The sequence below is a fragment of the Curcuma longa genome, chromosome 8 (genome assembly GCF_044706935.1).
Source record: "Curcuma longa cultivar G26 ecotype Majalengka, Jawa Barat chromosome 8, ITB_CL_G26_1.1, whole genome shotgun sequence".
Lineage (NCBI taxonomy): Eukaryota > Viridiplantae > Streptophyta > Magnoliopsida > Zingiberales > Zingiberaceae > Curcuma > Curcuma longa.
In genome coordinates, this window is record NC_133868.1 from 3,690,249 (window position 1) to 3,701,984 (window position 11,736).

At 34.9% G+C, this 11,736-nt stretch overlaps 1 protein-coding gene across 1 annotated transcript; it reads right to left on the minus strand.

The window, feature by feature from the left end:
- Positions 1–9,560: 9,560 nt before the first annotated feature.
- Positions 9,561–11,148, minus strand: LOC141833718 (uncharacterized). The gene has a single exon (XM_074721211.1). The coding sequence runs from the start codon at positions 11,126–11,128 to the stop codon at positions 9,767–9,769; it is 1,362 nt and encodes a 453-aa protein (XP_074577312.1). The 5' UTR covers positions 11,129–11,148; the 3' UTR covers positions 9,561–9,766.
- Positions 11,149–11,736: the final 588 nt, after the last annotated feature.

The following is an 11,736-nucleotide window of genomic DNA, read 5'->3' on the forward strand; positions in this document are numbered from 1 at the left end:
TTGACAATGCGAGATTTTGAAGATCGAAGAAGCTATGACCGTGATTCCACATCCACCTTCGACAACTCTTACCACCACCCCGATAGGGTCTCAGAGTGTCAAAATCGAGAAGAATGGTATGTAGACTTCGATTTTTGAATTGATATACCTAAATTTTCAGGAACCTTTCAAATAGAAGAATTCGTTGATTGGCTCAACAAAATAAAAGTATTTTTTATTACAAGGATGTGCCCAATCGGATGAAAGTAAAGTTGGTTGTCATCCAACTCAAGGGCCGAGCATCCGCTTGGTGGAAACAACTACGACGCTCACGAGAGAAACAAGGCAAGACCAAGATCACCGACTGGGAGAAGATGAAGATGAATAGTACTTTCTTCCTTTCGACTATACTTAGACTGTGTTTCAACGATATCAGACATTAAAACAGGATGCAAGATCAATCAATGATCACACGAAGGAGTTTTACCAGTTGATTGAAGGATTTGGGATCAACCACCCCACCACCTACAACTTCAAGAGAACGTCGGCTTCGCAGCACCTCTGCGCCCCTCCTTCCTCCTACGACGATGAGGACAACCTTGAAGATGCGGACCTCAACAACATCGAATACGATCAGTCCTACTCTCTCAATCGTCCGATCATAGGAGGCAACGAAGATGACGACAAGATCAAAAAATTTGGTAATCCAATTTATGGCGATGCTAACGAAGAAGAGATAGACCTGGACGAAGTGTTGATTGAAGACCAAAAGCTCAATTTGTCCGATGGCAATCAGTAGCATGGTTCATCTATCGATGATGCCCAAATCTCCATCATCTCACCTTACATTGATTCGACATCCCAATTCATTCAGTATGAAGAAAACAAGACTGGGTTAATTGGAGATTCAATATTTGACGAGGTACTTTATGATGATGAATTTGTCAATGAAGATGGTACCTATGTGTTACAGGTTTTGAACACTGAGAATTCCTTCGATGAAGGAACCGTTGTCGGAAAAGAGCTTCTATATTCAAGTTTTGTTCAAAATGATGATGAAGTGGATGAAGTTGTCAATAAAATTGGTGCGGATTTTCAAATTCAGGAAGAAGCACAACAAACTGAAGATGCTGATATGGATGAGCGTCAAGATTTTGATATCGATGAAAGTTCAAGTTCTCCCTCCTGGAAAGCTGTCTCCGAAGAGGAATGACTTTAATGTCTTTGACCCCTATCACAATCTACATGACCCAGACATTGAACTGGTATCAAAGGTGAACAAAGATAAGACGGAGGAAAAACGTGCGGAGATTGCAGTGATGAAAGATGAGCATCACATCTTGAAGTATAGCGAGAAAGATCTTGACTTGAGAAAGCTAGCAGTCATGAAGTAAACCTTTGATCATCAACTTGAAAAGGATAAGGAACAACTACAAACTTTACAGGATACAGATCGTAACATAGATCTTTTCAAGACAATTAATTAGGTCGAAATTACCTCCATAGCTTTAGAAAATAATACAAATTTCATAAATTTCTCTAGCATTTTTTATCATAGTCAATTTGGAGCTTCTCTTGCAACAGATTTAAGTTCATAGAAATGTCATTTCAGTATATGTGAAGTTTCTCCAAAATGATCATTTTCTTATGGCAGCACCAAGATTATCATCATGGAAGAGTTTCTTTGTGATCCACTAGAGCCTCCTTGGATAATCATGTTTGGGGGCATTGTGGATCCCATTAAAATTAAAAAGAATAAATTGGTGTCATCACCTTTAAATGCAATTTGTAAGAAAAAGAAGTGTTTGGAGAATGCGAAGATGGACAAAAGCAGCATCCATGATATCATGCTTGTTAGTGGATCGACGAAGATTCCTAAAGTTCAACAACTATTAAAAGATTTTACTGAATTAATGTCAGATGATCTTCTTCTTGGGCGACCACCTGACACTATTCTAAACTCGAAGACGAGTTCTTTCAACCTGTGGCGAATTATGCAAGAATATCTAAAGATTGGGTCATGTGCGATACTGCAAAAAATCAATGACAATACATACAAATTGTGCCTTCCGAGTCGCTTGAAGACTTCTGTAATTTTAATATTTATAAATGCTTAGAATAATTTTAGAAATTTTATAGAATTTTTAGGAATTTTCCCAAAAGAAATTGGAAAATGGGTAAAAAGATGCATGGCCGAGATTCAAACCCGAAACCTCCAAGCAAGTGTAAGCCTTAAGCAATTTGTGCTAGCCAGGAGCCCCAGCAGGGGTATGCTTGAAGGAATAGGAAGCGAATTAATGTTATATGTGATAAACGGCGAAAATACCCCTTAGTATAAATATGATAAGTTAAAGAGGTAATTAGTTTTCCACGACCTAAAATCCTCTCCCAACATACGCCGTCGCCTCCTTGGGCGAAAAACACCAAAGAGAAGCTAGGAACCCTATGTGGTCGGCCAAGGAAGGGATTTTCTGAGGGTCTCTTCGTGGATTCGCGTTCCCGACGACGAGGAGAACGAGTAGGCGCGAACGGGTCGTAGAGATCGTGAGTTTCTAAGAGTCTAGAGAGTAATCTTCGTCTGTAGGTCCAAGAACGCAAGGTAAGTACTTCTCACCTGCAATCAGAGTAGTTTTCGAAGTTTTTCCTTGCTATAATAGAATGTTAAAGAGTTATTTTCGCTTCACACATTAGAACCTAGATTTATATGCATGTGGGATGATAAAACCTAGATTTATATGCATAATAAAAACCTAGATTTCTATGCATGTAGATAAAAAGATTCTTTTAAGTCCTTTTTAAAGTTATGATGAGTTTATAAGCAAGAAAAGACCAAGGTCTTGAAAGGATTCCAAATTCAAGAATTTGAGAATCAAAAAGGCATATTAAGTATTTGAAGAAATGCCAAGACATTCTAGTATATGAGTACAAAAGATAAAAAGTTATTTTACTTTGAAGAGGCTAGTACCCGACTTCCAAGGTTGTCATAAAACAAATCCAGGTGACCAATTCCAAGGTCTTGGCCCTGGTAAGACCAAGGTCTTTGCCCTCGTAGGACTGGTGGCTCGCTACCCCAGTTCTATTAGGGAGCGCGCTTTGGTACTATGCCTAGGGCCCAAGAGAAGTTGATTATGTATTTTGAAGTAAATTTATAAGTAAAAGCAAGTTTCCATTATTTATAAGTTCATGAAGTAAAAGTTTAAGCAAGTTCATTATTTACATGTTACTTGAATCCCAGTGCAAGTTATTGTGAATGTAGAAAGCATGTGTTTTATTTTAAGAGCATGAAAGTTTTAACAGTTGCATGTGCTTTTCTTCGTGTTTTGTGAGATAGAAAGTGCTTACTAAGCTATCCGCTTATAGTTGCATTCCTCTTATTGCAGACAAAGGAAAGGAAAAGCTAAACTAAAGAAGAAGGCGGCAAGGATGGACGTTGGTGTGTGTGGCAATGGAACCGCAGAAGAATATTAAAATTTACATTCTTAAGTTTGAAATAAGACCCCTTCCATATTATTTATTTGCTTTCGTATGTTAGAGTACATTGATGATCGTTTAATGGTTTATGCGTAGTAAATTGTTTATCCATGCTTAGAACTAAGTTGCATTGTAGATTGATGATATGTGCACTTTGATTTGGTCATTGAACCATATAAGAATGTCGTATAATGTGAGTAGTAGCACTATAGATTGTAATTAAGTTTAGATTTTATGCATATAATTAATTCTTGCATGTATGTTAAGATAAAGTAAGTTAGTAACGTCTTCCCAACTAGTAAGAGAGGGGAGGGCGTTACAACTTCCGACGTTTTTAATGTGAAGCATTTGAGTCCGTGTTCGGAGGATGCTAATGATACTTCTATGAACTTGAGGACGAGTTCTTTTCAACTTGGGACGACTGATACAGGAGGATTTGAAGAATTTTATGATTAATATTGATAATTTTTATTTTTAATAATTTTCAGAGTTTTTCTATTTAAAGTAGTTTTGAAAAGTTCTATTTTTTTATTTATTTTAGGATTTTTTTTTAAATTTTGTTTAGGACTTTTAGGATTGAGTCTGTTAAAATTTTTCTTAGGATTTTATATTTTAAGTCTATTTAGGATTTCGAGTTTGTTAAGAAATTTTTCTTTTTACTAGGAATCATTTTTTTCGAGTTTGTTAAGAAATTTTTCTTTTTATTAGAAATCTTTCTTAGGATCTGAATCTATATAAACATCTTATAAGTTGATGTTTAAGAGACAGTTTGATTGATTAATAAAATTTTACTTTTTTGGCAAAAACCTAGAAGCGGCACTATCAGCGGCTTTCTATATATTTTTCCAATTTATCAATCTTGATCTCTTCTTAATTCTCCTCTAATTTTTCGCTTTCGAAATAATCACTATTTGGTCCGATGTAACAAAATGTGCTAATCCAAGCAACATCATATCACTATATGATTAAAGGTTTTTTTTTGTGACAAATTATCAAAATTATTTTTTTTAAAAAAACATGGACTTCAATGATCAACAAAATGAGGGGAAAAAAAAGCAGTCCTAGGTTTCATAAAGTAATGTTGATGTACGTGTAGTTTCCTTTTCGACCAAAAAAATAGAAAACAAAGTTAGAAACTGAGAGAGAGAGAGTGTTGAGGGTTGCATAAATAAATGATTGGCTGCTTTGGGTATGGATGAACATAATGCTTACAAAAACGGATACATTTGTCCATTCTCATTTAAGTTTGCACATCCAAAAAGGAACAGTAGGTAAATTAAACAGTTACCAGAGATAGTTCATAGCATGCATATAAGTTGCTTTTGGAATTCGGATAAATGGCCAAGGTTTTAGAAGAAGAATTGGCAAGTTAAATGACATGAGCCTATTTGACTGAAAATTCTTTAGAAACTGTGAATTCAACAAATATGTCCTGTTAAATGTTTTCATTTGTGCATATATTTTTATTTACCTCCCCTGTAACTATTTATATAGATAGCTAAACAAAATAATTTGTTCCAAAAATAATGTAAATTGCTTTTCCCATCCTACAACACCGCACCCTCCCCCCGCTCCTCTCTCTCTCCTATTCAAATGACATTTTTTTTCCTTTTTTTCTTTTTTTTATTTTATTTTACTTATATATATTTTTTTTATTTTAATAAATTTTTATTTAGTTTTATTTTTTAAATTAATTTTGTTTATTATTTTTTCATTAATACTTATATATATATATATTAATTTTATTTAATTTTTATTTAGTTTTATTTTTAAATTAATTTTTTATTATTTTTTAAATTTTATTTAATTTTTATTTAGTTTTATTTCTTTAATCAATTTTATTTATTATTTTTTTATTTTTTTATTTTATATAATTTTTAACATAGGTCAGAATCTCTCCCTTTTTTAAATTACCTTCTTAATTCGACACTTAAATTACCCCCATCCAACTCTTGACACATGTCAGAACCTTCTCTCCCTTTAAATCATCCCTCCCTTCAACCCTTAACACATAACACATGTCAGAATCTCTCACCCTCTTTAAATTACCCATTCTCCAACCATTGACACCTGTCAAAACATCCTCTCCCTTTAAATTATCCCCCTTCCAACCCTTGACATATGTCAAAATCTCTCATCCCTTTAAATTACCCTCCTTCCAACTCTTGACACATGTCAAAATCTCTCATCACTTTAAATTACCCTTCTTCCAACCCTTGACACATATCCAAATCTCTCATCCTCTTGACACATGTCAGAACTCCTCACTCTCTTTAAATTACGTATCCTTCGATCCTTGACACATGTCAAAACACCCCTTTCCCTTTAAATTACCCCCTTCAATTCTTAACATATGTCAGAACCTCCCCTCCTCTTAAATTACTCATCCTTCAACTCTTGACACATATCAGAACCTCCCCTCCCCTTAAATTACTCACCCTTCAACTCATGACACATGTCAGAACCTCCCCTCCCCTTAAATTACCCACCCTTCAACTCTTAATACATGTCAAAACCTCTCCCTTTAAATCCTTCTCTCATACTTCATCACACCTCCCTCCACTACTATCTCCCTCTCAACCTCTCCTTCTCTCTTCCTGAAACATAGTTATCTTCTTAGTCATTACTTTTCATAATTCATAGAAGGAAACCATGGATGACTATTTGGGTTTATTTTCAGATAGTTGGTCAATTGAGAATAATGTTCCTGGTGGAGAGAGTATCTCTAACAACAGTCGTGATTATACAATAAAATTTACCACAGATCAAGTTAGTTATTATCATTGTTTTATGCATATTCGTTATTTATTTTATAAGTAGAGAAATTATATTAAGATTGGATAATGTCATACTTATACATCTTTGTTATATTATATATATATATATATATATATATAAGTAGAGAAGATATGATAAATTGGGTAAAGACAGTTGGCCTGAAGAATGGTATTGTAGTGGTTATTAAAAATTCTGCTAATTTAAAAGGTGACAAGCTACCAAAGTGTCATCTTATGTGTGAAAGAGGTGGAAAGTACAAACCGCCATGATATCTAGTTGATGGACAATCCTTAAAAAGAAATACTAGGACTAAAAAATGTGAATGCCCATTTGAGCTACGAGGTATACCAATACCTCTAGATGGTGTGATTTGGGGTTTAAGAGTTGTTTGTGATTTTCATAATCATCAATTGGCAGAATATATTGATGGTCATGAGTACCCGAGTAGGTTAAAACCAATTGAGAAAGAATTTGTGCTCGACATGGCCAACAACACCACACCTCGTGAAATTCTTAGTATTTTGAAGGAAAGAGACCCGTTAAACACTACGGGGATCAAAAACATTTACAATGCCATTTTCACAAATAAATCTGTTAAACGGGACGGTCTAAATTCTATTCAGTATGTCTTGGACCAATTAATCTAGAAAGAATACCTCCATAATTACCGTACAAATCCAGACACTAACGAAATCACATATATTCTTTGGGTTCATCCAAAAAGACTAGAGCTGTCTGTCAATTTTTCGTCTGTGTTGATCATTGATGCCACATACAAGACCAATGAGTATCGGATACCACTATTGGAGGTTGTGGGTATCACATCCACAATGTAAACTTACTCACTTATGTTCGCATATCTTAGTAATGAGAGGACAGAGCAACTGACATGGGCATTAGATACCTTAAAGAAGTGAATGATTGAAAATTTAGATACTCACTTATGTTCGCATATCAGTATTTTGATCCATATTTTTATACTTTTTAAATTTTTTATAAATAATAACTCCTAAAATTTATAACTAAAAATAAACAAAAGATTATAAACATATAAAAAATTATTAAAAAAAATAAAACTGATAAAAAAATTAATAAAAACACTGATTAACAAAAAAATAAAATCAATAAAAAAACAAAATTTAAAAAATAATAAATTGAAAAAAAAATACAAGTATTATGAAAAAAATAATAAATAAAATTTATATAAAATTGAAAAAATATAATAAACAAAATTGATTAAAAAAATAAAACTAAATAAAATTTATATAAAATTCTAAAAATAAAGTATTGATAAAAAATAATAAACAAAATTGATTAAAAAATAAAACTAAATAAAAATTAAATAAAATTGAAAAAATTTAAAAAAAATATCGTATTGATGAAAAAATAATAAATTAAATTAATTAAAAAAATAAAAACTAAATAAAATTAAAAATATATGAGAGCTATTTTTAAATAAATTTAATTAAAAAATAAAACTAAATAAAAATTTAAAAAATATATAAAATAAATAAATAAAAAGAAGATGATAGAAATGTTATTTGAAAGGGAGAGAGAGGAGGTGGGAGGGGGCTGTCAAACGGGAGGGGGAAAAGCAGCTCTCAAAATAATACAGAAGGATCAAAACTCAACAAAAGAAGCATGATACAATAGTGTTGACACTAAAAACCAGTGAATAAATCAGAGCAACCAATTTATGCGGCAATAACGTCAGAATGAGGTCTGAGCAAAATGGAAGTAGTTATCATTGTGTCAAATTCCAACCATTTAATTTGATGAAAATGAACTGAAGCTAGCAATGTTTGAGGTTCACAAAGAGATTTGTGGAGCAAATTATATTGGTGTCAAAGAGATCATTGTTACATTGACATGGATATCACCGATAGAATATACATAAGGATTCTATAAGTTATACAAAAGGACATTAAAACAAACAGCATATATTGGTCTTAAGTTTACATCCTATTATTAAACTATAGTGATTCGGAGGATGAGCCAAGGATATATATAATCAACAAGATTTACCTGTCATGTCTCATGGATGATTTTATATTGACTATAAACTACATTAGTGAGTACATCAAAGACGGGGATAAATTTCAGAGAATTCCAAATATTATTCATAGGCTTGGCTTGCCTAAAGCTATCACAATTTATCAATGTACAATCTTTATTGGAAGTGATAGTTAAGTATTGAAAAGTCAAGACGAAATAAAATTATGACATCAACGTCTTGTTATGCACATGTCAATGACAGATGAAGAAACATTTGGAAAAGAATCTTTGAGATTGGTATGATGATGCTATCAACAATTTGGCGTATAAAGATCACAGAGAAACAGTACATATATAACTTCTTATAACAAATGTGCATTTGGCACTATTGCTGCTTGAAATAATAGTGTAGTACTTTTGCATATGAAGATAAATGAAAATCTAGATGAGGATGATGATGGCCATCTATGTAATTGGAGTTAATAGATCTTGATGAGATATTATGGGAACATAGGATATGAATCCTAGCACAAAGGTAAAAGCAGCTTTGTTGTATGATAAAGAAGTTGAAGGTGAGCAGGGAGAAAGGGAGAAAGACAATTTGACCAATTCACAGTTATTGACAATAAGTACCCTTGATATGCAAAAATCTTCACCAAATTGAAAGTATGAGAAGAAAAAACTTAGTTGAGGCAAAAAATGAGTTGTGATAACTAGATAAAGAATATCCAACATTAAAAATATTGTTGCCAAGTAAACCTGCAAGCGATGCAGATTAGGAATAAGATTCGGATTTTAAATTTCGAATTTAGATTTCAGTTGTTTGGTAATTAGTCAAGTTATTTGATAATTAGACTATTTTAGTTTGTTATCTTTCAATTTAGATAGTCAATGACAATGATTAAATCTCCAGATTTACTTATTTGTTTGGTAGTTTTGGTAGGAACTAGTCTATAAAAGTATCTCAGTATTTCATGTAAAAATCAGTTTTCAATTAATTTGATTTTGGTGCTACATCAGCAAGACTTGATGGTTTTGTTTACACAGTCCATATTATACAAAGGCTACATGTTAGACTTCCTACCAACCATGGCTTAACCACAATTGACATTTTTGTTGATTTACTTTTGTTACATGTTGTTTGGCTTTAGTTTAATTAGTCTGGAATGAACTTAAACGATCCAAATGAGTGTGATTCCCTTCTTTGTCAATCATCTTTCTAGAAGGATTGTTATTGTGTAAGTTGTTTGAGAAATTCAGAGCAATAAGAGATCAAGGGCAGATAAAGAAAATACAGCAAACTAGTTACAAATATTCCACTGATAAATAGTATGGAATTAAGTACTTAACAAGCATTTACCAACAGCAACATCTAAAGATGATAGAACATAACTACACCCAACTAAATTCAAATACAACGAAATAACTTAAGCAATTAACTGCCCGTATCATCAGGTGGATTTGATAATCATCATAGTGATTGCAAGCTCGTTGGCATAGCATTAAGACGCAATAAGACAACTTCCCCAGCATGCTGAAGTGGTTATGAACTTGGCAAGAGTACAGAATTAGGGAAAGAAGATGACCCATTATTTGGAGCACCTTTTACCTTGAGAATGCTTGTGATTAGGTTGTATATCTCAACATTCTCGAATGAAGGTATCTTTCTGCCACTTTCAAATTGTGGCCCATGAGCCACGAAGATTGTCCTCATCGAGAAGTAGGCATTGTCATAGCCATGAGCTCCATCGCATTCGCAAATATCGGTTCTTTTTTGAGAAACCTTGTACCCTTCAGCCAATAAGCCAATTACTGGTGGAATCCTGTAGCTCTCAGAGTAATGTAGCCGAGCAGGCAAATCCTCCTTCAAGAACATCTTGAGGTACTTTCCATTCTCGATTGTGCCTGAATTTAGCGCTTGGTTCATTTTGGTCACAACATCCCATGACGAAACGTTTGCAGGAGGCCAGATCGAGAGCAAAGGACTATAGGACTGTACCCAGCTCTCTGCAATTGTGATTTCTGGAGAGAAATCATCGAGAAATATTTGTTTGGCAGCGCAGTTGCCCACCATCCCATGATCGCCTACTAGAATCAATGTCACATCCTCAAATATCCCTCTCTTCGTCAACCCGGAGATCAATCTCCCTATCATCTGATCAATCCGATCGACTGCATCAGTGATCTGCGGATGGTCCGGCCCTACGACGTGTCCTTGTGAATCCGGATCCTCGAAGTAGAGCGCGATGAAAGCAGGAATCTCGTCATCGGGTAGATCGAAATACCCCAACACGGTATCAACCCTTTCCTCGAAGGGCACTGACCCGTTGTACTTAGGGCAGAATTTGGGAGGGCATGCCCAAGAACCTTTAATGACCTCCGATCCAGGCCAGAAGTAGGCGGCGGCGTTGTAACCCTGGGCGCTCACTGTCTCCCAGATCGGTTCCCCGAGCCACCACTTAGGGTCGAGGTTCCCAACCGCGAACCGGTCGCCGGACACAGGGTCAACGAAGTAGTTGTAGATGATGCCGTGGTAAGCAGGGTAGAGGCCGGTGGCGATGGAGTAGTGGTTAGGGAAGGTGGCGGTGGGGAATACGGGAATGAGGCCCTCCTCGGCCTCTGTGCCTCCGGCAATAAGGCGGTGAATGTTGGGAGTAGAGCTCTTGAACTGGTACCCGAAGCGAAATCCATCGGAGGAAACGAGGAGGACGACGGGGCGAGAGAGCTTGGAGAGCGGCCGAGACGAGGCGGGGTTGGATCCCAGACCGGAGGAGAGGAGGACATAGGCGACCACGAGGAAGAAGAGGACCCAAAAGGAAATTTGGGCACTTCTCGCCGGAGGCGGAACGGGGCGGCGGATCAAGGGCGAGGTGGGGGCTTCGTCTGCTGCTGCTCTGAAATCCATGTAGGCGGAAGCGGAGGAGAGTCGGAGGAAGAGGGAAGGTGAAAGAGAGGAGCAGCTGCGTGTGAGCTCTGCCAACGACAATGGCCGTTTAAATAGTGGAAGGATAGGCAGTGGTCCACCACTAGTGTTCCATGTGAGAATGTGAATATACCTACCTATAATTAGCTACTTCACATGATGCCCTCACTTCTAACAAAAAATAGAAAATTAACTGAAAAGAATAAGAATAATTGTAATTCTTGTTTTGGCAAAAGTTTCTAAATCGTTACCTTAGTTTCTTTCCTTTTCAAATCTCGCCCCTAGTTTAGAATTTCGTAAAGGATGTCATTTTTCTTTCCTTTTTTTCAATATTTTTAGTGTCAAAATTTTGTTAATTTAAATGAATATCATTAGATTGGTAAAAGCGGTAAACAAACCATTGTTAATTGAAATAAAGTATTTTGGATTATAAAGTAGATTAATAAAAAATTAATTAGATGAGTTTTGTTTTTAGTTTTTTATAATTTTCTGAGAGTTGAGTTTTTTTATCATTTTAAATAAATAAAAATATTATTAAATTTGTGAGATTTCCGATACGTCATTTTATAGTCTTGAAATCAATATACTAC

Bases quoted from the DNA above. Each gene is read 5' to 3' on its own strand.
- LOC141833718 (XM_074721211.1), bottom strand. From the start codon at position 11,128: ATGGATTTCAGAGCAGCAGCAGACGAAGCCCCCACCTCGCCCTTGATC.